The sequence below is a fragment of the Felis catus genome, chromosome B1 (assembly GCF_018350175.1).
Source record: "Felis catus isolate Fca126 chromosome B1, F.catus_Fca126_mat1.0, whole genome shotgun sequence".
Lineage (NCBI taxonomy): Eukaryota > Metazoa > Chordata > Mammalia > Carnivora > Felidae > Felis > Felis catus.
In genome coordinates this window covers 74,581,515-74,604,361 of record NC_058371.1, presented here as the reverse complement: position 1 = coordinate 74,604,361, position 22,847 = coordinate 74,581,515, and the positions used below count along the sequence as shown (strand labels likewise).

The 22,847-nt window shown below is 36.5% G+C and overlaps 1 protein-coding gene across 7 annotated transcripts in view; it reads left to right on the top strand.

Annotated features, from left to right (window-relative positions):
- The window catches only part of ARFIP1 (ADP ribosylation factor interacting protein 1), a 129,508-nt gene that overhangs the window by 51,761 nt on the left and 54,900 nt on the right, over nucleotides 1-22,847 (top strand). For 6 of the 7 annotated variants that reach the window (XM_045055768.1, XM_045055770.1, XM_045055769.1 and 3 more), the window contains 2 exons: nucleotides 15,517-15,625; nucleotides 21,875-21,970. In XM_045055768.1, the coding sequence (XP_044911703.1) occupies nucleotides 15,517-15,625; nucleotides 21,875-21,970 (205 nt within the window). The remainder of the gene's footprint in view (nucleotides 1-15,516; nucleotides 15,626-21,874; nucleotides 21,971-22,847) is intronic. The other variant, XM_019828849.3, reaches the window with a different exon arrangement.

Genomic DNA, 22,847 nt, shown 5'->3' with positions numbered 1-22,847 from the left:
CAGTACACTGCCCTGTCTCCCAGAATAATCACTGCTACTCTGACTTTATCATCACAGATTGCTTTGGACTATTCCTGAACTACAAATAAATGGAATCTTACAGTATGTACTCTTTTTTGACTGGCTTCACTCAGTGTTATTCCTGTGAAGTTTATTCAGTACTGTTGTTTGTGGCAGTATTTCATTCTTTTTCACTGTGCTGTAGTTTTCCATTCTGTTAATATGTCACAATTTTGTATACCCATTCTTCAGTTGATGGATACCTAGGTTTCCAGTCTGTGGCTATTATGAATAAAGCTGTCGTGACCATTCTGGTGCAAGTCTTTTGGTGTACGTAATCACCTATTTCTATTGGGTATATACCCTAGTGTGGAATTGCTAGATACATGATGTTTGGCTTTGGTAGATATTGTCAGCTAATTTTCCAAAGTGGTTCCAGCAGCAGGTAAGAGTTCTAGTTATTACACATCCTTACCAATTCTTAGTATTGCCATGCCTTTTAATTTTAGCGATTCTGGTGGAAGCGTAATATTCATCTCTCTAATGACTAATGATGTTAAGCGTATTTTCATATTCTTATTGATCGTTTGGATATTATCTTGTATGAAGTCCTTTTTCAAGCCTTTTGCCCATTTTTCTATTGGGCGTGTGCCTTTTTCTAATTTTTTTACAGGAGTTCTTTATTCTGGATGTAAGTCATTTGTTTGGATATGTGTATTTCACATATTTTGTTCTAGTCAGTAGCTTGCTTTTGTACTCTATTAATGGTATCTTTTGATGAACAAAAGTTGCTAATTTTAATGAAGTCAAATTTATCTGTGTCATTTTAGTGATTTTTGTGCCCCTTTTGAGAAATCTTGGCCTATCCCAGTATCATGAAGATACTGTTTTCTTCTAAAAGGTTTTTTTTTTAAGTTTATTTATTTATTTTGAGAGAGAGAGGGTGCAAGTGGCGGAGAAACAAAGAGAGAGAGAGAGAGAAAGAATCCCAAGCAGTCTCTTAGCTGTCAGCACAGAACCCTACGCAGGGCTCAAACTCACAAACTGTGAGACCATGACCTTAGCTGAGATCAAGAGTCAGATGCTTAACCAACTGAGCCACCCAGACGCTCCCGAAAGTTTTTTTGTTTTGCTTCTCACACTTAGCTCTGTGATTCATCTTGAATTAAATTTTTGTGTAGTGTGATGCAGGTGCCAAGGTTCATTTTTTTTTCCTCATGAGTATCTTACTGCTATTCACTGTTTATTGAAAAGACTGTCCTTTCTCCACTGGGAGCTTTTCCTGTCAATCAGGTGTTCATATATGTGTGGGACTGTCTCTGGACTCTGTTTTATTTCTTTGTCTTTTTGTCTTTCTTTACAATAATACCACACTATGTTACTTAATTACTACACTAATTAAGTCTGGAACAAATATTATCTTTAACCTTAATACCTGGTGGGTAATTCCTCCAGCTCTGTTCTTTTTCTGGGTTGCCTTATACTTAAACTTATTCATGACTCTTCACTTAACCTTATTTGCCTTTGAGTAGCACTGAAAAAAAAATAGAGTCTTACTAGAGTGAAGTGATTTAAACCTTCAAATATCTGTATAAGCTCTTTGCTTATGCAGTCAAAGCCAGTTAACTTGCTGCTTTGTAAGTTTACTCATTGGTTAATGTCAGATTCTTTTTGGACATTTTCCTGCAGTGTTATTTCACTTCTCTTGGGTGGTAAAAGAAGAAAAAAAGATGTTCTCCTGGAGGCCTCCTTTTATTGGATGTGAACTTTACCTGGGAAAGGCTCCTTAAGAAGCAGTTAACCTGGAGCACCCGGGTGGCTCAGTCAGTTGAGTGTCCAACTCTTGACTTTGGCTTAGGTCGTGATCCCAGGGTTGGTAGATCGAGCCCTGCATTGGGCTCCACATTGAGTGTGGAGTCTGCTTGAGATTCATTCTCGCTCTCTCTCTCTCCCTCCCTCCCTCCCTCCCTTCCTTCCCTCCCCCTCTTCCCCGCTCACATGCAGTCTTTCTCTATCTAAAAATAAAAAATAAAAGTGCTCAGTTGGTTACATGTGCGACTTCAGCTCAGGTCATGATCTCATGGTTCATGGGTTCGAACCCCACATCGGGCTCTGTGCTTGTCAGCACAGAGCCTGCGTCAGATCCTCTGTCCCTCTCTGCTCTATCTCTTCCTCTCTCAAAATAAATAAATATTTAAAAATAAATAATTTAGAAATAAATAATATCTACTTCAAGTAGTATACCCCACTTCACCTCCCTAAAGAAATTCAACATGATAAAATTTCTGTATCTGCTCTTATTAAAAATATATGTATCACAAGAGTCTCTTATTTGATATGTTGAATTAAAATAAAATTGGCTGTGTGATTCCTTTCACCACGAGTGAAAATAATGTTTCAAGAGCAACTTTTGACCATTTTGAATAAATTATACTCAAGATCTTTTAGGCATATGTTTACTTCAGTTTTAGCATACTCCTTTGTTTTCCTGAGAAATAAAAGAGAAATTGCATTTAGCCTGAAATTCATGTTTATATTTTATTACTGATGAAAATTCATATGGAAAATAAGTGTTAAAATGTATTGTTTAGCGTTAGACTGTATTTTATAGACTAGTAAAGAGGTCTCATGTTAAACTGGATAATAACCAGAGTTTGCTCAAGTATTTTACTTATATACATCTTCCTTTTACACCTGTTTGTTGTTTAAAATCATATACTGGTTTTTATTTACGTTTATTTATTTTTGAGAGACAGAGAGAGACAGAGCGTGAGCAGGAGAGGGGGCAAAGAGAGAGGGAGACACAGAATCAGAAGCAGGATCCAGGCTGTGAGGTGTCAGCACAGAGCCTGACACGGGGCTCGAACCCACGAACCATGAGATCATGACCTGAGCTGAAGTCGGATGCTTAACCGACTGAGCCACCCGGGTGCCCCAAATACTAGTTTTTATTTAAAACTTAACTGCATGATGTACTCTAAAAAATATAGTCTTGTATAAAATTAAGATGGTAGTTTAAGTTGTATCCTGGCTGACCAGTTGGTGTCACTGTGGCACAGGCAGTGAAACTAAATGTTTCTGTCCTGGCTTTTGTGTCTCATTGCAGAAGTTTCATTTTTCATTTGGTTTCCCCTCTTAGTCTGTCCTACAAGAGGCCCTGGTTAGACTCTAACTTAGCATTCACATTCTAATAGAGGTTATAATGAAAGAACTGGTCCTAGAAATCCCCTGGTAGCAACTTGACATATGTTAATATTTTGAGGTTTATTACTCTTTTTCTTAAGACAAGGAGCAACAATGATTTAGAGAGGATAGAATAAGAATCTTAGTATCATCACAGTTTTTTACAGCAAAAATATTTTTTTCTAAATAAAAATTCCTTTTAAAGATTAGTAAAGTTTAATCTCTGAAGAATACACATTATTCTTTGAGTTGTAAACTGCATATTATTTATAAATCTGTTAAAGTGCTGGTCAAAATATTAAAATCGTGAAATTCATGCCATGAATTAAAGAGAAGAAGCAAACATCAGTTCCTTGTAGTTGAAATTTCTTGTTAATTAAGTTATACTTGGCAGATAGGGAAACTACCTTAGTATATATCACTGAAACAAAATTTTTTCTGTGGTTGGCCCAAAAGTAAAATCTATAATTTCAGTTTTTCCACCTATGGACCTTTTCCTCAAGAAAAATGTACATATATACAAAACTACCAAATTTTTCATTTAGTTCTAGGGAGTTTAGGACTCCCTAAACTGAAGCCTGCCTATGGATCCTTAGTTTCCTGGGTCTTAAAAACCCCCGGTCTACAAGTTTTGAGTTAAATCACAGGATTTTAGTTTAGAGATCCCTGAGTTCCACTACTTTATTTTACAGTTGAGGAAAAGGGCCCTTGAGGTTGTGATGGAATTACCCAGATTAACTGGCTGTACCAAAGGCTTGTGTGATTTGATTGTAAGGAAAGTGAGGGCAAAAATGTTTCCATTCATTACCTTATCTACAGTGCTGCCACATAATAGATAATTGAGGCTTTCATTTAAATGTTTGGTGAATAAATGAGTAAATGAATAAACACATGTTAAAGCCAGGACTAGAAACATGTTTCTAGACTTTTGTGGAAGATGTACTGCTTTTGGACTTGTTCTATCCATCTTGTGCCCTTAATTTCCCAACATGCATCATCGCTGTTGTTGTACTTGTTGTTGTTGTTGTTGTTGTTGAAGTTTTGTGTATGTGGTCTTTGTTATTGTTGTTTCACTCTTTAATGCTTTTATTGAACTAAGTAGTTTTTCCATTCCCCTGTACATATCAGTCTGGACAGTGAACTCTAGCAGTCTGGAGAAGATTTGGAAAGGAATATAAGAATAGGAATTGTCAGAACACTGTTTTGGATAGATTTCCTCCCCTCCCCTCAGTGTTGTAACTGTCCATTTACTTATCTGTTTTTCCTAAGAGATTGAAATCACCTTTAGGGCAGCTTGTGTGCACACAGCACAGTTTATGATTCACAGTAGTTGCTCAATAAAGGAAGTGATTCCAGTATAAAGACTTAAAATTTAACATGTTTTCTACTTCAGCCATCCTACACTAGAGTTTGAATAGCATATGATGACCATTTGTCTCCGTGCTATATACTATTCAGTATAACATTTCTGCATTACTCACATCTGAAAAATTTAGGAGTTCTGTCAGTGGCAACATTGATTCGATGGAGACTTTCTCCAAAGACCAATTTTTACCAAATGTATAGCTTGGACCCTTTTAGAAGTATGGCAAATATTTTTCAAGGATCGTTTAACCCATGCAAATCTAGATTCATTTTTTTTTAATTTTTTTAATGCTTTTTATTATTTTTTGAGAGAGAGAAAGAGAGACAGAGCATGAGCAGGGAGGGGCAGAGAGAGAGGGAGACACAGAATCCAAAGCAGGCTCCAGGCTCTGAGCTGTCAGCACAGAGCCTGGCATGGGGCTCAAACCCACAAACGGTGAGATCATGACCTGAGCCCAAGTCAGACGCTTAACTGACTGAGCCACCCAGGCGCCCCTAGATTCATTTTAATATTTACTTCAAAATATTAAAGTATTGAATATATTCTTAGTACTATTGCCACAAATTAAGTTTTAAAGTATGTGCATTATATAGAAGTCTATTAAATTAACTCTAGATTGGGATTTCTATTGAAAAAATATGAATAAATATAATTTTTAATGAGAGGCTGAAGCCTGTCTTTCTTAATTATGACATATTGTGCCTAGAAGATAGATTCTGCCTCTGTTTATAAGCAAATGCTGTCATATTTGTTTTTTTATTTCTAGAAGGAATTGTTTTGAATGTAGATACGTATAAATATTCCCACGGTGATAAGCCTTTGAATGAATTCAGCATTCCCTTGGTGCAAGCTGGTATGTGATTTCATTCTTACCAGACTTCATTACTACTTGGAATCTAGACTAAGGGGACTTGGGGATGGGGATGAGGTCAAGGAGGTAGGCAGTAAACCATCAAAAGATAGTAATTCTGTAAGTTCTTGTTAAATGTTTGTGGAATGAATGAGAGAGGAGAGAGAGAGAGAGAGAGAGGAGACTGAGAATTGTATATGTGTGTGTAAAATGGAGAAAATGGATGAGTCATATTTGCTAACTTGATCAAGTGGAATAACAGATACAGGAGCTTGTGACCACAAAGAGAGTTATTAGACTTAAAATTCCAGAAGTGTTGCTTCCTGAGTGATGGCAAGTTCCCAAGAGTGGCCGTGGGAGTTCTGGTGGCTGAAGTAAAATGGGGCATGAAGGATGAAAGGCATTAGAGATGTAGAGGTTACTGCAATCTGAGACAGAAGAGTAGGTTGGAGTTACTATGTTAGTCTAGTATATCTTTTATTTGTCCTCACACTTTTTTTGGCCCTTTGTCCCCTACAGATTACCAAACCTGTATCAAACTACCAACTTTAGGCTTCCTACAAGTATACTAAGGGAAAAAAAAAATCATACACTTTGACAGATTGTTAATACTACAACCCATTATTCTGTATCAACATAGGTAGGCAAGCTCATGCAATAGATTTTATTTCATTTCAAGTAATTGATACTTTGTATTAAAAAAAGTTAAGCAACAGACTACATACCGTGACATTATACATTGTTTTTTTGATGAGCTATGAAAACTCAGCTTGGACCTTATATTTCAGTTTGGAAAGAATTGCAGACCGAACAAGGAATCATTTCATTTTCTGAAACTGCCCAATGGCGTGCAAAAGGTTGGGAACACCGAGAATAATGGTGAGAATTAAGGATAGAGCAGAAGGCCCTCAATAAATATTTGGGATTAACTAGAAAGAAGATAGATGACAATGTTAAGGTGGAGAAGAGGGCAATGAGGTAGTGTGGCCCACAGGGAAATGCGGGATGGGAATCCGTGTATTACACAAGTATGGAAAAACTGTTGTACGTAACAGAGTTCCTCAAAATGTAGACAAAGAATTACCTGCATCAGAATCACGTGGCTTATTTGTTTGAAATTCTGGTGCCTGGACTTCGCACTCCAACTTCATGAGATCACGATGGACAGCTGAGAAGAATCTGAATTTTAATACGGTCTCACGTGGTTCTTACGCAAACTAAAGTTGAGAACTGGTAGTTTAGAAGTACCAGCAGAAAGCTGAGAAAATGCTAACCCTGCCTTTTACTCACTTGATAAATAGCATGTTGGAGAATAATCAGCTTTGACTTGAAGTAATTGTGGAGAGGCAGAGAGGCCACTATGAAGATGTTAAGGATGTTGAAATATGTTTATAGTAGGATTGGGATGTGGAGATCTGTTCGAATAATAGCTTTGCTTCTGGTGGATACTCTTTATAGGCAGCTGTTAAAAACAACAAAGGGGATTTTAAATTACCAAAATTCATGGAACATTTCACAGAAATTTTTCAATTTGTTTCTTTAAAAATTATGTAAATGTTTTGGAAGGTTTTATACATTTTGAGGGATGAGATAAGATGCATAAATTGAGAAAATTGCTAGTAAATGAATATATTGGTGTTATATCTACTAGCCGCTAGGAATGAATACTAAAGGGGAACAAGATAGATAAGCACCCTGATCTTTAGAAAGCTTTTATAGTCTGCAGGAAGAGAGAATATAGAAATTAATTAATTTACAAATGAACTTTATTCCTTTAATGTTTATTTTGAGAAAGACAGTGCGCACGTATGCGGTCATGCGAGATGGGGAGGGGCAGAGAGAGGGAGAGAGAATCCCAAGCAGGCTTTGCACTGTCAGGGCAGAGCCCAACATGGACTTCATCCCACGAACCATGACATTGTGACCTGAGCCGAAATCAAGAGTCAGGTGCTCAACCAGTTGAGCCACCCAGGCACCCCCACAAATTAATTTTAATATCATGTGAAAAGTAATATACTAGTCCAAGTATAGCATGGTCTGAGAACTGATAGGAAGAGTATGGAAAGATTACCTGAGGAATTGCTAGGCAAGCTGAATCTGAAGGATGAGCTGGCCAAATGAAAAGTGAAGGGTGTTCCCATCAGAGGCGACTAGAATGAGCTGAAAAGTGTGTGAAACTGCAGAATTGAAAATTTGCTGTTGTTGAAGTGGAGACTGTGGGGCCAGATGTGTGAGAAATGAGGCTAGAGAGTTAAGTAGAGACCAGATCCTGCAACACCTTAAAATCATGTTGAGGAGTTTGGGATTTTACCTAAAAGGCAATGGGGGGAGGGGCACTAAAGGACATAAAAATGGAAGTATCTCAATCAGATTCACATTTTTAAAAATTTTTTTAATGTTTATCTTTATTTTTGAGAGAGAAAGAGACGGACAGAAACAGACAGGTGAGTGGGGGAGGGGCAGAGAGAGAGGGAGACACAGAATCAGAAGCAGGCTCCAGGCGCTGCCCTGTCAGTACAGAGCCCGATGCAGGGTTCAAACTCAGAGACCACGAGATCGTGTCTGAGCCGAAGTCAGACACTTAGCCGACTGGGTCACCCAGGTGCCCACAGAGTCACATTTTAGAAAGCTATCTCTGCCTACAGTTTGAAGAATGAATTTCAGGGGTGCCAAGACTAGAGACACAGGAGATGGATCGGTTAGGTCGCCAAGGGAAGTAGAGAAGTTAGATGTAAGACTTTTCTCTTGTGGAGAAGCTAGAAGCAGTAAGGAAAACCAAGTCATTTTTACAGAAGTAGATGGAGGAAAATTGGGAGAATGTAGTGTAAGGAAACTAAGGGAGAAGAGAGTTCATGTAATTTATAGACTACTTGGAGAATCCTTACAGATTGTTGGTGGTTACAGTACACACTTTGGAGAATCACTCCTTTATTCAAGATTTCCCCTTCTTGAGAAGAGAGGAGGATTAATTAGTCTCTAGTTCTGCTTATCTGTTGTAGTGTTGTGCATCTTATTAACGATGTGTGTTTTAAAGCAAGTTTGCTAAACATTTTGTGTTCTTTGTATATTGGTTTTGCACTAACTTCAGTTCAAAAGTAGATCACCAAACTAAATTATAAATTCTAAAGTTATGTTTTTAATCTCATTCCTGTTCTTACCTCTGTGAAAATATGCAAAATGAAGGCAAGTTATTTTGGAGGAAAATTAGCATCCCTGCACAGCTTTATGGAAGCTGTTACTACAGATACTATTTTGTATCCTCTCAGAAGGACTTGAAACATACATGAAACGTTTTTGCCAAAAGCATTCTATTTTGTTTCAGCTTAATTGTTTGAGAATTTATTTTTAAAAAGTATTAAATGCTGAGTATTATCCTAGTGCTTGAACAGAAAGTTAACTTTGGGTTTATTCCATTTTATTGTGTACTTGTTAAGCATGACTCTGCTAAGTCCTAAACTTTGAATTGAATGTCAGTGACATAAAAATGCAAATTAGGGATTTTATGTTGTTGGTTATAGTGGGCTCATTGTCTCTGAGATACATTCTGGAAACCACAGGGGTAAATGCAGTAGCAGACATTTGAATAGTTACTAAGCTATGTAAGACACTTTTAAAAAGAATTAAAGATCATGTAAAGGCACATTTTAAGTTTTTGTGAATTATGAGGCTAAACTATATTACCTAGAGAGTGTGTATTTTATAAAAAACAAAAACAAGCCAACAAACACATAAAATACTTACGTGTGTTCTCTTACAAGTCATACATTCCCCTCACATAACCCATATTATTTTGTGTTGCATTCAGCTGCTGGACAACTATCAAAATGATAATTCTGTTCCAAATCTGAACGGACCCATTTGTACCACTTTTGGTTAGGCTCCTTTTGTTAGTGACAGTTAAGGCTTAGGAAGACCTTAGTGCTTTTCAGATTTTACAGCTGTTTTACATAAAGGTTTTTTCTGGAAGAATTTTTGTTTGTTGAGCAAAGGACCCCTGGGAGATCATTGGGAGGGGTCTGAGTGAGATGTAATATCTTCAGACAACCAGGAGTTTCTTCTAGAGGCCATGCCTGACAAGATGGGAGACATCCCTGTACCTTCTTGAAAATTTAGGTAATCTGAGATACCCATCATGTTTACTGTTTAACCTCTTACCAACTACTACTACACTGTATCTCTCTACTGGGAATTTACACAATACTTTGGGACAGGACATATGATTAAAATGAGTAATGTTCTTTCAGATAAGTCCCAAGAATATAGCAAACACAGTTGTCCTGTACCTACTGTATGCCATTTTTATTTTGTTTGCATGCATTTTTTTATTCCTCATATTTTGAGGGATGTCTTCGATACTTATTTTCTTAGCGAGAGCTAACAGCTGTCAAGACTTTGAGCAAGGCAACATTCAAGGAAACCATTCCAAAAATAGTTGAGCTTAATGACCAAACTTGCAAAGTTTAAAAAATGTCTTGGTAGTTTGGCAGTATTTATTTTGTAAGTGATAGATTTGTCTTTCAGAGAGAAAAGATCGTCTGGTTTTAATGTAAATATTAATAAAAGGATCATTAATATTTAAAAATATTAGAAACCACTGGGGGCACCTGGGTGGTTCAGTCTGCTAAGTGTACAATTTCGGCTTCAGGTTATGATCTTATGGTTTGTGACTTAAAGCCCTGCATCGGCTTGTGCTGACAGTGCCTGCCTGCCTGGGATTCTCTCTTTCTGCCCCTCCCCCACTCACATGTGCCTGCTTTCTCTCAAAAATAAATAAATAAACTTTTTTTTAAAACCTAGAAATTACTGATTTAGTATATTAAGAAATAAACTGGAAAGGTAATTTATTCCATGAAATGAACAGACTCAGATTTGGTTTAAAAATGGGAAGTAGATAAAACTGAGTGTAATTATTTTTCTTTTTAATTCTGAGTACTCTTCAAAACAGTATTCAGATGAAAAGAATATTGTCCTGTGACGAGGTTTTAAGTGGCATTAGGAAAAGGGAAAAGGAACGAAAGAGCTCATTTCTTTTGTGCTGTTAGGAAATTACAAGTTGAAAATGTATTTGCATTAGTGTTTAAACTTCAAATTCTGAAATTGTGATTTTTAAAAGGTATTTCTTTAAATCTTTTTGAAAACCATAGGAGCTAATGAATTCTAAGTCTCTAACAAATTGCTTGTAGCTCTTTACATTTACTCTACATTACAGTTAATACTGTTTCTTGAAGCCTAGCCCTAACTATATTGCTAGTTAGTAACTAAATGACACATTTTTGTGTCCCAGTTTTTTCATCTGAGAAATAGTAGTAATAGTACCAATTGCTTGATCATTTTTACGGTCCTGCACTGTCATGCAGAGAGAGGACTGCCTGTACGTTAAAGTGATTAGAACAATTCCTAGCACATAGGAAGTGTTCACGAAATGCGTTTCACTCTAATTATTAGCAATAGCATTAATTAGTTATAAAGATGATTGCAGTAGGGGAGAGGGATGGCTAACATTAACTGAGTGCCTAAAAATATGTACGAGGTGCTTTGCTTATATTGTCTCACATAAATTTTCATAGAACTCTGAGGTAATTTTTAGCTTCTTTTTACAGCTGAGCAAACAGGGACTAACAACGTTGTTAAGCACTTGCCCAGGGTCATATAGCCCCTTAATAGGAAAGCTGGTCTGTCTGAATTATCTTTCCAGGTCTTTCCTGTTTCTAGTAATAGTTGGTTCTTGATGAGACTGTGACAATCTTTAAAAAGTAATTTAAGGGTCTTTGCTCGTGATAAACATCTTTAAAATATGCTGTACAAAATTCAAAAGATAATTCCATGAGGGATTCTAATTAGGGTGGAGAAAGCAAGGTTAAATCTTTGTGGCTGTGTTATTTATTATTTATTATTATTGTGTTATTATTTATTTATTTATTTATTATTGTGTTTTTGTGCTTTTTTTTAATGTTTATTATTTTTTGTTTGTCCCCATAATGATTACAAATAAGATGTTTAAAATTTAAAAAAAATTGTTCTATTTTGCTTGGATAACAAATTATTGGAGTAGGCACCTTTTTTAAGGCCAATTCAAAGAGATGTCTCTGGTAAAACTGATGTTAATTAGTTTTCTATTTGGGGGTAGACCTGTCACTTTTATTGGATTACCAAACAGTTTCTTTTGGTCTTGCTAATGAATCTTGGTTTGGTTTGATTTGGGAGGGGGGGGGGCGGGGTTGGGGTAGAAATTGGCAAACTGATCCTATGTAAACGCAAGGGATCCAGAATAGCTAAAAGGGTCTTGAAAAAGGTGAACAGAGTTTTAGGACTCACTGATTTTAAAATTTACTACAGGGGCGCCTGGGTGGCGCAGTCGGTTAAGCGTCCGACTTCAGCCAGATCACGATCTCGCGGTCCGTGAGTTCGAGCCCCGCGTCGGGCTCTGGGCTGATGGCTCAGAGCCTGGAGCCTGTTTCCGATTCTGTGTCTCCCTCTCTCTCTGCCCCTCCCCCGTTCATGCTCTGTCTCTCTCTGTCCCAAAAATAAATAAACGTTGAAAAAAAAATTTACTACAAAGCTACAATAATCAAAACAGGTTGGGACTGGCATAAGGAGACATAGGTGAGTGGAGCAGAACTGAGAGTACAGAAACAGATCTCTACATTCGTAGTCAGTTGAGTTTCAGCAAGGGTGCCAGGAATTTTCAATGAGGAGAGGATGGTGTTCAACAAATGGTGCTAGGACAACTGGATATCCATATGCAGAGAATGAAACTGGACATGGACCTCATGCCATGCTCAAAAATTAACTCCAGGGGCGCCTGCCTGGCTCAGTGGAGCGTGTGACTCTTGATCTTGGGGTTGTGAGTTTGAGCCCCATGTTGGGTCTGTAGAGATTGCTTAAACATAAAATCTTTTTTAAAAAGGAACCTCAAAATTGATCAAAGATTTAAATATAAGAGCTGAAACTATAAAACTCTTAGAAGAAAAAACAGGTATAACTCTCTGACTTTGGATTAGGAACTATAGTTTCTTAGGTAGAACACCAAAAGCACAAGCAACAAAAGAAAAAAATAGATAAACTGGACTTAATAAAAATGTAAAACTTTTATGCTTCAAAGAACACCATGAAAAAACTAAAAAGGCAGCCCACAGAATGGGAAAAAATACTTACAAATCATATATCTGGTAAGGGAATTGTGTCTTAAAACTCACATGGCTCACTCGCTCACACTTCTTTGAGGAATCTGCCCACATTTTACTACCCCCGAGAGACCTTCCCTCAATACCCAACCCAAAGTAGCACCCTTTTCCCTGTCACTCTGTATCCCTTTTATCCTGCCTTGAAAAGAAACATACTGATTTACTACTTGTTACTTAACAGCACTCCTTACAGGGCATGCATTTATTTGTTTACTATCGGGCTAGTCTTCCTTCCTCCCCCCATGAGAGTCAGATTTGGACAGAGACTGTTTCCTACACCGCTCCATCTGTAGTGTCGAGAGCAGTGACTGTCATTGGTGTTCAGTAAATGTTGTGACAATGAATAAATAAATCCTTTATGTTCCAGAGCTCATGCAGAACTTTCTCTTTTCCTGTTTGGTTCTCGTGGATTGAGTCCCTCTTCTTAATTCCTCTGATACCTGTTGTCTTTACTTTGGCGACAAGTTCAACTTTTACATTAATATTTGTATATCTTGTCTCTCCAATGAGGCAAGGGCTGTACCTTACCTTTTTCTTTGTCCAGAAAGTCTAACATACAGCAAGAGGAAGCAGATACTCATTAAATTAAATTTTAAAGTAAACCTGTTGCTGTAGCAGCTTCTTAATCTATATGGTGTTGAGTCACAAGTCCTTTAGTTCATTCAACAAATTCATTTATTCATTTGACAATATTTATTAAACATCTCCTACATCCCAGGTGCTATTTCAGGTGCTAAAAATACAGCAGTAAACAAACTAGGCAACATCCCTGTTCTAGTGAAACTTAACAGCATATAGAAAGAGGAGGTAAAAATAAACACAAATACACGTAATATGTTACCGAGTGATAACTGCTCTGAGGAGGATAAAATAGAGGAAGCAGAATAGGGAGTTCCAGTGTGAGGTTGTGAGAGTTGCTCAAGGGGGGAAAGCCTCTCTACCTAAAGGAGCAAGCCCTGTAGATGTCAGGTACAAGAAAGCATTCAGGAAGAAAAAACAGAAGTACAGGGCCCTGAAACAAAGCTAGGTTTATTGTTTTTGAAGGAACTGTGTGGTTGTAAGACTGAGGCTGGTGGGAGATGAAGTCAAATCCTGTAATCCCTTGAGAACATTTAATAGTCTGGGTTTTACATTAGGTGAGATAGAAGGCTATTGGAGAGTTTTTGTATAGGGGCTAATTTTGGTTGATGTGTGCAGTTAGACGTGTGTGTCTTGGATAGAAGCAGGGAAACCAGTTGAGAGGCTCTTAGAGTATCCAGGCGAAATATGATTCTAGCTTAGACCAGAGTTGTGGCAGTGGAGGTGGTGAGAATTGCTTTCATCCTGAATGTATTTTGAGAGTAGATCGGATAGAATCTGCTTAATGGTTTGGATACGGACTTGAGAGAAAGAGTCAAAGATAACTCCTAAGATTTTGGTGGTAGAGATGCTGTTTAACTGAAAGGAGGGAAAATAAAGATGCCATTATTTTGTTTTGTCTGTTGGGCATTGGGGATTTACTGTGGAATCAGTCAGTTTGAGACATATCAAGTTTGAAATGCCTACTTAATATCCAAGTTGAAATAAAAGTATGTGATCAGATATATAGGAGTTAAAGAGGGAGGCCCAGGTAAGACACCTAAATTTGGGAGTTGTCAATGTATAGATGGTTTTCAAAGCCAGAAGAATCAATACAGCCACCCAAGAAGAGACTATAGGAGAAGAAGTCCTCTGACTGAACCCTGGGACGCTCCAGAATTTGGAGGAGACGAGGAGGAATCCGCAAAGGAGACAATAGAACATAACAGATGTTGTATGAGGAAAATCAGGAGTATCTGAAGCTAGCTGAGATGTTGAAAGTACCACAGGAGAGGACAGTTACTTGTGTCAAATTACCTGTTTGATAAATGGTAAATGATAAATTTGATCAATCAAATGTTTGATGAGATGAGAATCGACCTCATTATTTATTAGTTCATGGCCCATCACACCAATCAAATAATTGCCTAGACAAAATTAATGAGCTTCTCAAGAAAATCCCTCTCACCAACATGCCAGTTATGAGAGATTGTATCTGTTAAATTTTGACTTTGCCAATTAGAAAATTCAAAACGTTAGTTCTCAGTTTTCAAATTATAACTACATTATATGTGATATGGTACTGTATTAAAGATTTCAAAGACATATTTATGTTTTAGTGCATCATTTGTCATTATCGTGGGAAACCAGTGGAATCCATTCATAGACTGATTATGAAAATTGGGTAATTCCTCATATCTAAGCCAGACGAAATAAAGAAATTTTGGACATCTGTATTTCTTGGCTTTCTCTCTCTCTCTCTCTTTTTTTTAAACTGTAAGACTGAATGTGGAATATTGTATTTGTTACAGCTAGGTTCCAATTATAAGCCAGTCTGCAGTTGGATCGACTAATGTCAGTATTTAACATAAAATGAATAGCAGAAGATTTCTTTTTCCCCACCCTGATTGAAATCCAAGAAGCCTTGCTTATTACCTAGCTAACCTTGAAATCAAAGGAAAATTAATATTGCAAGTGAATGATTTGTTTATATTGACCAGGCTCATGATTGTATTAGACATCAGTTTTTACATAATAGTGACTTTTTAGTCGTCTTAATTCTGTCCTTTAAAATGGTTTTTCTGATGTATCAGTAACTTAGAAATTTGAAAATTGAATTTTGATATCTGCCTGTTGCTTAATTCTAGAATAACAAATATTTTGTATTTGACATAAACTATACCTCTTAATAGCAAATCTTGCTGAATTTGCTGCTGGTTATACATCATTATAGAATGCTACGACAGCATGAGAGAATACCACATATAGAGAAAAAGATAGTTGAAGACGTGATTAAAAGGGCACCATTATGCTGAACTGCTATATGGTGTGAGATTTTTTATGAAGATTTTCTCTTTTATTCAAATGTTGCCAAGGATCTGAAGCGTTCATTACCAGCTGGACTTGGTCTCTCAGAAACCCAAATTACATCTCATGGCTTTGACAGTACCAAAGAAGGGGTTATTGAAGCAGGAGCATTTCAAGGTAAGAGCCCATGTATTTTTAAAGATGGCTGGGGTGGAGGATGGGAGAAGTGCATCAAAAGCAACCTTCATTCATAAACCATAGTAAAGTCATTTAATTCTGTGACAAAACACTGATTTTATAAACATAATCTGTTTCTCTTCAATTTAAACAATCTAGGAATTGTCTTAGTAGTCTTCTTTATATAAATAAATAAATATGCATAATTTCACTGATTATTAAAGGATTGGTTTTAGAATATTAAAATACTCAAAAAGTTATATCCAAAATGCAGATTTAAACTATTTTAGCAGGGCGCCTGGGTGGCGCAGTCGGTTAAGCGTCTGACTTCAGCCAGGTCACGATCGCGCGGTCCGGGAGTTCGAGCCCCGCGTCGGGCTCTGGGCTGATGGCTCGGAGCCTGGAGCCTGTTTCCGATTCTGTGTCTCCCTCTCTCTCTGCCCCTCCCCCGTTCATGCTCTGTCTCTCTCTGTCCCAAAAATAAATAAACGTTGAAAAAAAATAATAAACTATTTTACCTTTTAACTACAAAATTTATAGCAATAAGTCAATGTTTTGTATAAGTACGTATTTCCTATTTCAAAGCAATTAGAAAAATAACTTTTATTTTTCCTATTATACATTCCATATAAGAGGTCTCCAAAACCACCCTCAGAGTCAGTAATTTGCTAAGAGTACTCACAGGACTCCATACGTAGTCATGACTATGATTATTACAGGGAAAGTATACCAAGCACAAGTAGCAAAGGCAAAGGATGCCTGAGGCAGAGTCTGGCGAAACTGGGCATAAATTTGCAAGGGTCTTCTCCCAGTGCAGTTACACAGGACATGAGTCGGCAGTCATTGATTATGCTTAATTCCCCTAGCAGATTGTAACAACGTGTACGAAACGTTGCTAACCAGGGAAGCTCAGGAAAGACTGAGTGCTCAGGGTATTTATTGGAGATTGCTTGCATAGGCACCCTCTGCCTGGCATGTACCAAGATTCCAGACTCCTAGAAGAAAAACAGGCGTTTAGCATAAACCACATTGTTTGTGTAAATAGTTTAGGCAGAGTGAGCCAGTCTTAACCATTCGAGGAATGGAGGGAATTGTCCCCCCCGCCTCAAAAAAAGTTTCCAAATGCCAACCAAGGGCCAATCTTGTAAGCTGGTCTTTTTAAGGATAAACAGACCTGCCATGTTAACTGTTTTCTGCACCCATTTCATGTATATAAAGGAAAAAGTTATGTGCTTTTAATATTCTTCCCTATGATAACCTTTCTCAAGTGTTTTTTTCATTTTCACATGAGTGAAAGTAAAACCATGTAAACATTTGGATGTAAAAAATGGATTGTTTCCTTGACAGAGCTGTAGTTAAAAATAGTAGCTATATTTGATGTTCAGTGAAGTATATTTTAATACTTCATTATAATTTCATAAAATGAAAAAATTCTTGGCATCTTTGTAATCCTTAGCCCTCTTGTAGATGATAGTATTCTATATTTTTATTATACTAATAGCCAGTACTTTATTGAAAAACAACTTCTGTTTTGAAATATATTCTTTCCTAAATGGGTCCTGAAAATAAGCATTTAGAAGAATCCAGAATAACAACCTCTACTCTAGGCTGTAAAGTGAATGGACTAAGTGATTTTTTTTCCTTTTTCATCCTTATATTCAGAGATATAAAACCGTAGAAAGGGAGCATATGTGTCCATATCTCAGTGGTCTTATGTAGCATTCTGGCATTCTTATCTAGGGGATAACTTTGATTTTGAAAGGGTTGACTGAGTGCCTAAAATTATGAGTACTTAAAGATAAAAGGCTTATTTTATGTAATGTGACCAGTTTTGGACCAGTCACCAATTTTCAAATTTAAATGTCAATAGAGAATTTAAAAATACTTTATAAATAACTTTATTTATTTATTTATTTATTTATTTATTTATTTATTTATTTATTTATTTGAGACAGAGAGAGACAGAGTGTGAGTAGGAGAGGGGCAGAGAGAGAGGGAGACACAGAATTTGAAACAGGTTCCAGGCTCTGAGCTATCAGCACAGAGCCCGACACAGGGCTCAAACTCACAAACCGCGAGATCATGACCTGAGCCGGTCAGACGCTTAACCGACTGAGCCACCCAGGCGCCCCCCCCCAAAATTTTTTTTAATGTTCATTTATTTATTTTGAGAGAGAGCAAGGGGAGGGCCAAAGAGAGAAGAGAGGGAGAATCCCAAGCAGGCTCCATGCTGTCAGCGTAAAGCCGGACGCGGGCTTGAAGTCGCGAACTGTGAGATCATGACCTGAGCCACTCAGGCACCCCCCAAAATACTTTTACTATTAAGGTGTTTTAAGTATTCTCAGTGAAATTATTTAACTGACGTTTGGGTTAATCTTTTTCCCTTAAGTAGAAAAGTATTATACAATGATTGAAATTGACCATTATAAACTGTTGAGTGTAAGCATGGAAATGCTGATCAGTTTCACTTCCTTATTGATACATAACTAGTCTTTCAGATTGGAATAAAAAATATGTTTCCTGATAATGGCAATAATGTATGTCTCTTTGAATTGACTTTATTAAAACATTTTTTAAAATAAACTACATTGTTGATGTGTATATTAAAAAGATAATCATTCTACCATATGCAGATTAATCACTTATGAGAAAGTTGTAGTTTTTGTTTTGGGTTTTTTTTTTTTTTAAAGAAAGTTGTAGTTTGGGGCGCCTGGGTGGCTCAATCGGTTAAGTGTCTGACTTTTAATATCAGTGCAGGTCATGATCTCATGGTTCAGTTTGTAAGATCTGGCTCTGCGCTGATAGTGGGGAGCCTGCTTGGGATTCTCTCTCTCCCTCCCCCACCTCTCTGCCCCTCCCCTGCTCTCTCCAGTGCTCTGTCTCTCTCAAAATAAATAAATAAACTTAAAAAAAAAAAAAGTTGTAGTTTTTGTTTTTTTGAGAGAGAGCGACAGAGAGAGAGACCGTGTTAGTGAGGTAGGGGCAGAGAGAGAGGGAGACACAGAATCTGAAGCAGGCTACAGACTCTGAGCTGTCAGCACAGAGCCCGACGCGGCTCAAACCCATGAACTGTGAGATCACTGACCTGAGCCTAAGTCGGACACTTAACCCACTGAATCACCCAGGCACCTCAAGTTGTAGTTGTTTTAAGTCCCTTGTTTGTGTTTTTGTTTTGTTTTGTTAATGTTTATTTTTGAGAGAGAGAGAGAGAGACAGAGCACAGGAGGGATAGAGAGAGAGGGGGTGACACAGAATCCGAAACAAGCCCCAGGCTCTGAGCTGTCAGCACAGAGCCCGAATGGGGCTCGAACTCACAAACCATGAGATAGGACCTGAGCCGAAGTCACTCGCTTAATCAACCCCTACCAAGCCACCCTCGCTCCCCTAAGTGCACTTGTTTTAAGGTATTTACAGATAAATTGGAATGAGAAAAAGCAACATGATTAAAACTTATGAAATAGATCTTATGAAAAAAGCGTTAAAGGAGTTGGGGCTGTTTTTTTAGCTCTCTGGAAAAATGACTGAATGATAACAGTGACTTTATTACTTGAATAGTAGCTCCAAGAAAAGTATTAAGCATTTAGTTTTCCATCTCTAGAGCAAATTTAGGAGAAATGATACTTAAGTTTAGCCTAACAACAATTATTGAAATCTACCTAACAAATACATTGTAAAATTAATAACAAGGAAATTATAAATAAATCAAAGCTCATGAGAGTGAAGTATACTTGGTACCTGAGTTTTGTTTTAATGGGGTATCGATCATTACATACATATATTCATATTCCTAGAGTTCTGTTGTTGAAGTGAAATGGAGCTAATTCCCGAAATTTAGTCCATTAGCAAGATTTTTGCTTTTTAAGAATTATTTTTTATTGGATAGTGAATGATTTTAGTAGCTAACTTCATCTAAATTGGTGGTTTAAAGGGTTGAAGTTACATAGAAATGATAATTTGAAGATAGAGAATATTGAAGATACAGAGAAGGGATAATTACCCTTGAAAGTAAAATGAGAAGGCTGAAGTACCCAGTTACCAGGGCACCATAGCTTTTGCTGTCTTAGTTTGCAAAGTTCTGTATCATTTGTTGCATATATTATACACATCTCCTTTGTGTCATGGGATTATTTCTTATGCAAGGTTAATAAACAGTAATAACCAGAACAACGGAGCTCTGTTCAGGGATCATCAAGAAATGGAACTACAGTAGTTGTCTTTTATTTAACGCTTGCTTCTATAATAGAAACCTTTGTGCCTTGGAGAGTAGAGATAGTCTTTGTTTAAAATGGTGATTGGATTGGGTAACCTATTTAAATGCCTTCTAACTCAACAAGTAACTTATGGATTAGTGTTTCCTGTATTGAATTTAATAATGGAGATTTTATGGTGTGAATTCAGAACATCTGAGTCTCTGATAAGCTGTTTTAACCCCTCTGGGTTTTCTTCTGTGGTTTAATGTCAGAGTTAGTTGATTTCTGTCATTCCTTCTAGTTTTAAATTTTATGGTTCGGCAGATTTAAAGAGATAAATATCTCTCACTTTGAAAGGTAATGCTAGTCTATTTCGGTCTACTGTTTGGATTTTAATGTTAGATCTAGTTCATTTTAAGGTTTTCTTATTATTAAAAGTGGTGACTATTTCTCCATCAGATCTTAGTATATCTGGAATATAACCAGTTATTACTACCTCTAAGTAAAGAAATTTGATCTTGATTTCTGTCCTATTAGAAAATTTTAATTATAAATTTGATTCATTTCTAGAGAACTGGGAGAGTATAGCTGAAATAAAAGAAGCTTATGGATGTTATCAACTGAATATGGAAGGACATTAATAATTTTTCAGCTTTCAATTATCATTCCCTTAAAGATGTACAACCTTCAGACTTTAAAATAAAGAAAGCAGTTGAAGTTATAAGTTTTCTTTGGTTTAATACTGGACATTATCAACAATGTTGGATAGTCTGTTTTCTCACTTTATAGATAACTAAGGCTCAGAGAGATTAACTAATTTGCTAACATATTCCTGATACTATGTGGTAAGTAGAGCCAGAATTTCACAGAGTTAAGAATTTAAAATTCAGTTGTGTTTGATTAAAATACTATTTTTTTCCCTTCAGTTCTCAAACTTGGTTGAGTTAGAGAATAATCTGAGTGGCTTTTAAAAAACTATAGATGCCTAATGCACAACATGGTGACTATAGTTAATAATACTGTACTGTAAACTTGAAATTTGCTAATAGAATAGACCTCAAATGTTCTCACCACACAAGAGAAACCAAAAGAAGTGATAGGTGTATTGGTTTGTGGTAATCGTTTCACAGCGTATACATATATCAAAACATCACATTGTGCACCTTAAATATATATATAAATTTTATTTGTTTAATAAATAAAAACAATTAAATGAAAAAATTAATACTGTCAAAAAAAAAAACCCAAAAAACAAAAACCTTACAGATGCCCACTGATGACGAGTAGATGCGGTGGAGTGTCACAGCTATGCTTTAAAAGCTCCATTCTTACGATTAGTTAGAATAGCACTCTATATCAGCACTTCTCAAGCATCAGAATGCATACAAATCATGTAAGGATCTTACGAAAATGCAGATTCTAGTTCAGTAGGTCTAGGGCAGGACCTGAGTTTTTGCATTTTCAATGACCTTTCAGGTGAAATAATTGATATAGGTCCCTTGCATCCATAGTATGAATAGCAGTGATCTACACTATGTGCTATTGGATTTATGATGTAAAATTTTAGGCTATAATTCCTGTGAAGGCTGTGATTCATTCACAATTTTGTGAATTTTAATTATAATTTTGATACATTTTTACATACCTTTGGATTTTTACTTAAAGGGCTTTCCTTCGAATGTAGGAGTAACAATGTACAAAATATTTCCTTAAGCTTTAAATCGTTCAACTATGGAACTTTAACCACATTCTGTTAAGTGATTTGGAAATAGCAGAACCCAGGTAAAGTCCTGATTATCGAGGTCTTGCCAAGTTTCTTCCTATAGCTCTGTGTATTGTTTGGTTTCAAACAGTTGCATGAAAAGTTTCTACAAGAACTCAGCCTGGTAGCACCTACTTATTGTTAGTCCATTCTTGCAAGAAAGCAAACTATATTAATTCCAATTTTTAATCCTCGTTTTTGAGTATTTTAACGGAAATGTCATTAAACCTATATTCAAAGTGTACAACATGTGGAGGAGGAAAAGAGTTTTCACAGTTAAATGTCTACCCTTTTCAGGTTCTCCGGCACCACCATTGCCATCTGTTATGTCTCCTAGCAGGGTGGCAGCTAGTCGCCTGGCTCAACAAGGAAGTGATTTAATTGTTCCTGCAGGTATTCTCTGCACTCACTGATTGGATAAAGCCCTTCTTGCTACTTCTGAAACTAAACTAATTCACTCAGTTTCATAATCCCTTGCTTTATATTCTTAGGTGTATGTAATTCTGGCTTTTGTGGTGGCTGCTTCTTTTTTTTTTTTTTTTCTTTTTTTAACAATAATGTAAATAATCTTTTCTAGCCATCCCTATCTTTCTGGCTTTTCAAAGTTATTAACTATCTTAAACCTGAAATTTAATTCCCTTTGATTTAAAAACATGGTAAAATTTGATTCATTTTAAATCGTGTTTTCTTTGCTCTATAAAATGTAGATTCACTTATTTGATCGTCTCCGCTTTGCAGCTCTACTCTGTTTTCAGTTCAACAAAAAAGGAGCCTTCAACAATTGGGTTGTTCATTATTTGGAATGGGTCAAGTGGAAAATGTTGTGTCTTCCTATTTTCAACCACAGCTTACAAATAGCTTGCAGATTGCAACAAAAGAATATGTAATTTACCAGTTATGGCCAGTGAAAAATACTTGGGAAAAATGCATTTCTTTGCATTGAATTTGTTCTATACTTTAGTTCTATACTTTAATATGCTCCATTGTACAAACAGGAAAAAGTTGAAGTACATATTTCTTTTAACATATGAAACTTCAACATTCTGTATTTTGTTTCCATGAGGATTTTGTACATCTTACATGTATTTGATTTTGTGTACCGTTCTTGATCTGAGGTTGTGGTAAAGTTGTGGCAAAGGCTGGTCTGACTATAAGAGTAAGTCAGAAAAGAAATTTTTGCTGACTCTGAGATTAAAACCATTTTTAAGAACTTTTTCTCTTTTCCTTATTTCATTGTTCTCTTTAAATTATGAAAAATTTTATTCTAAGT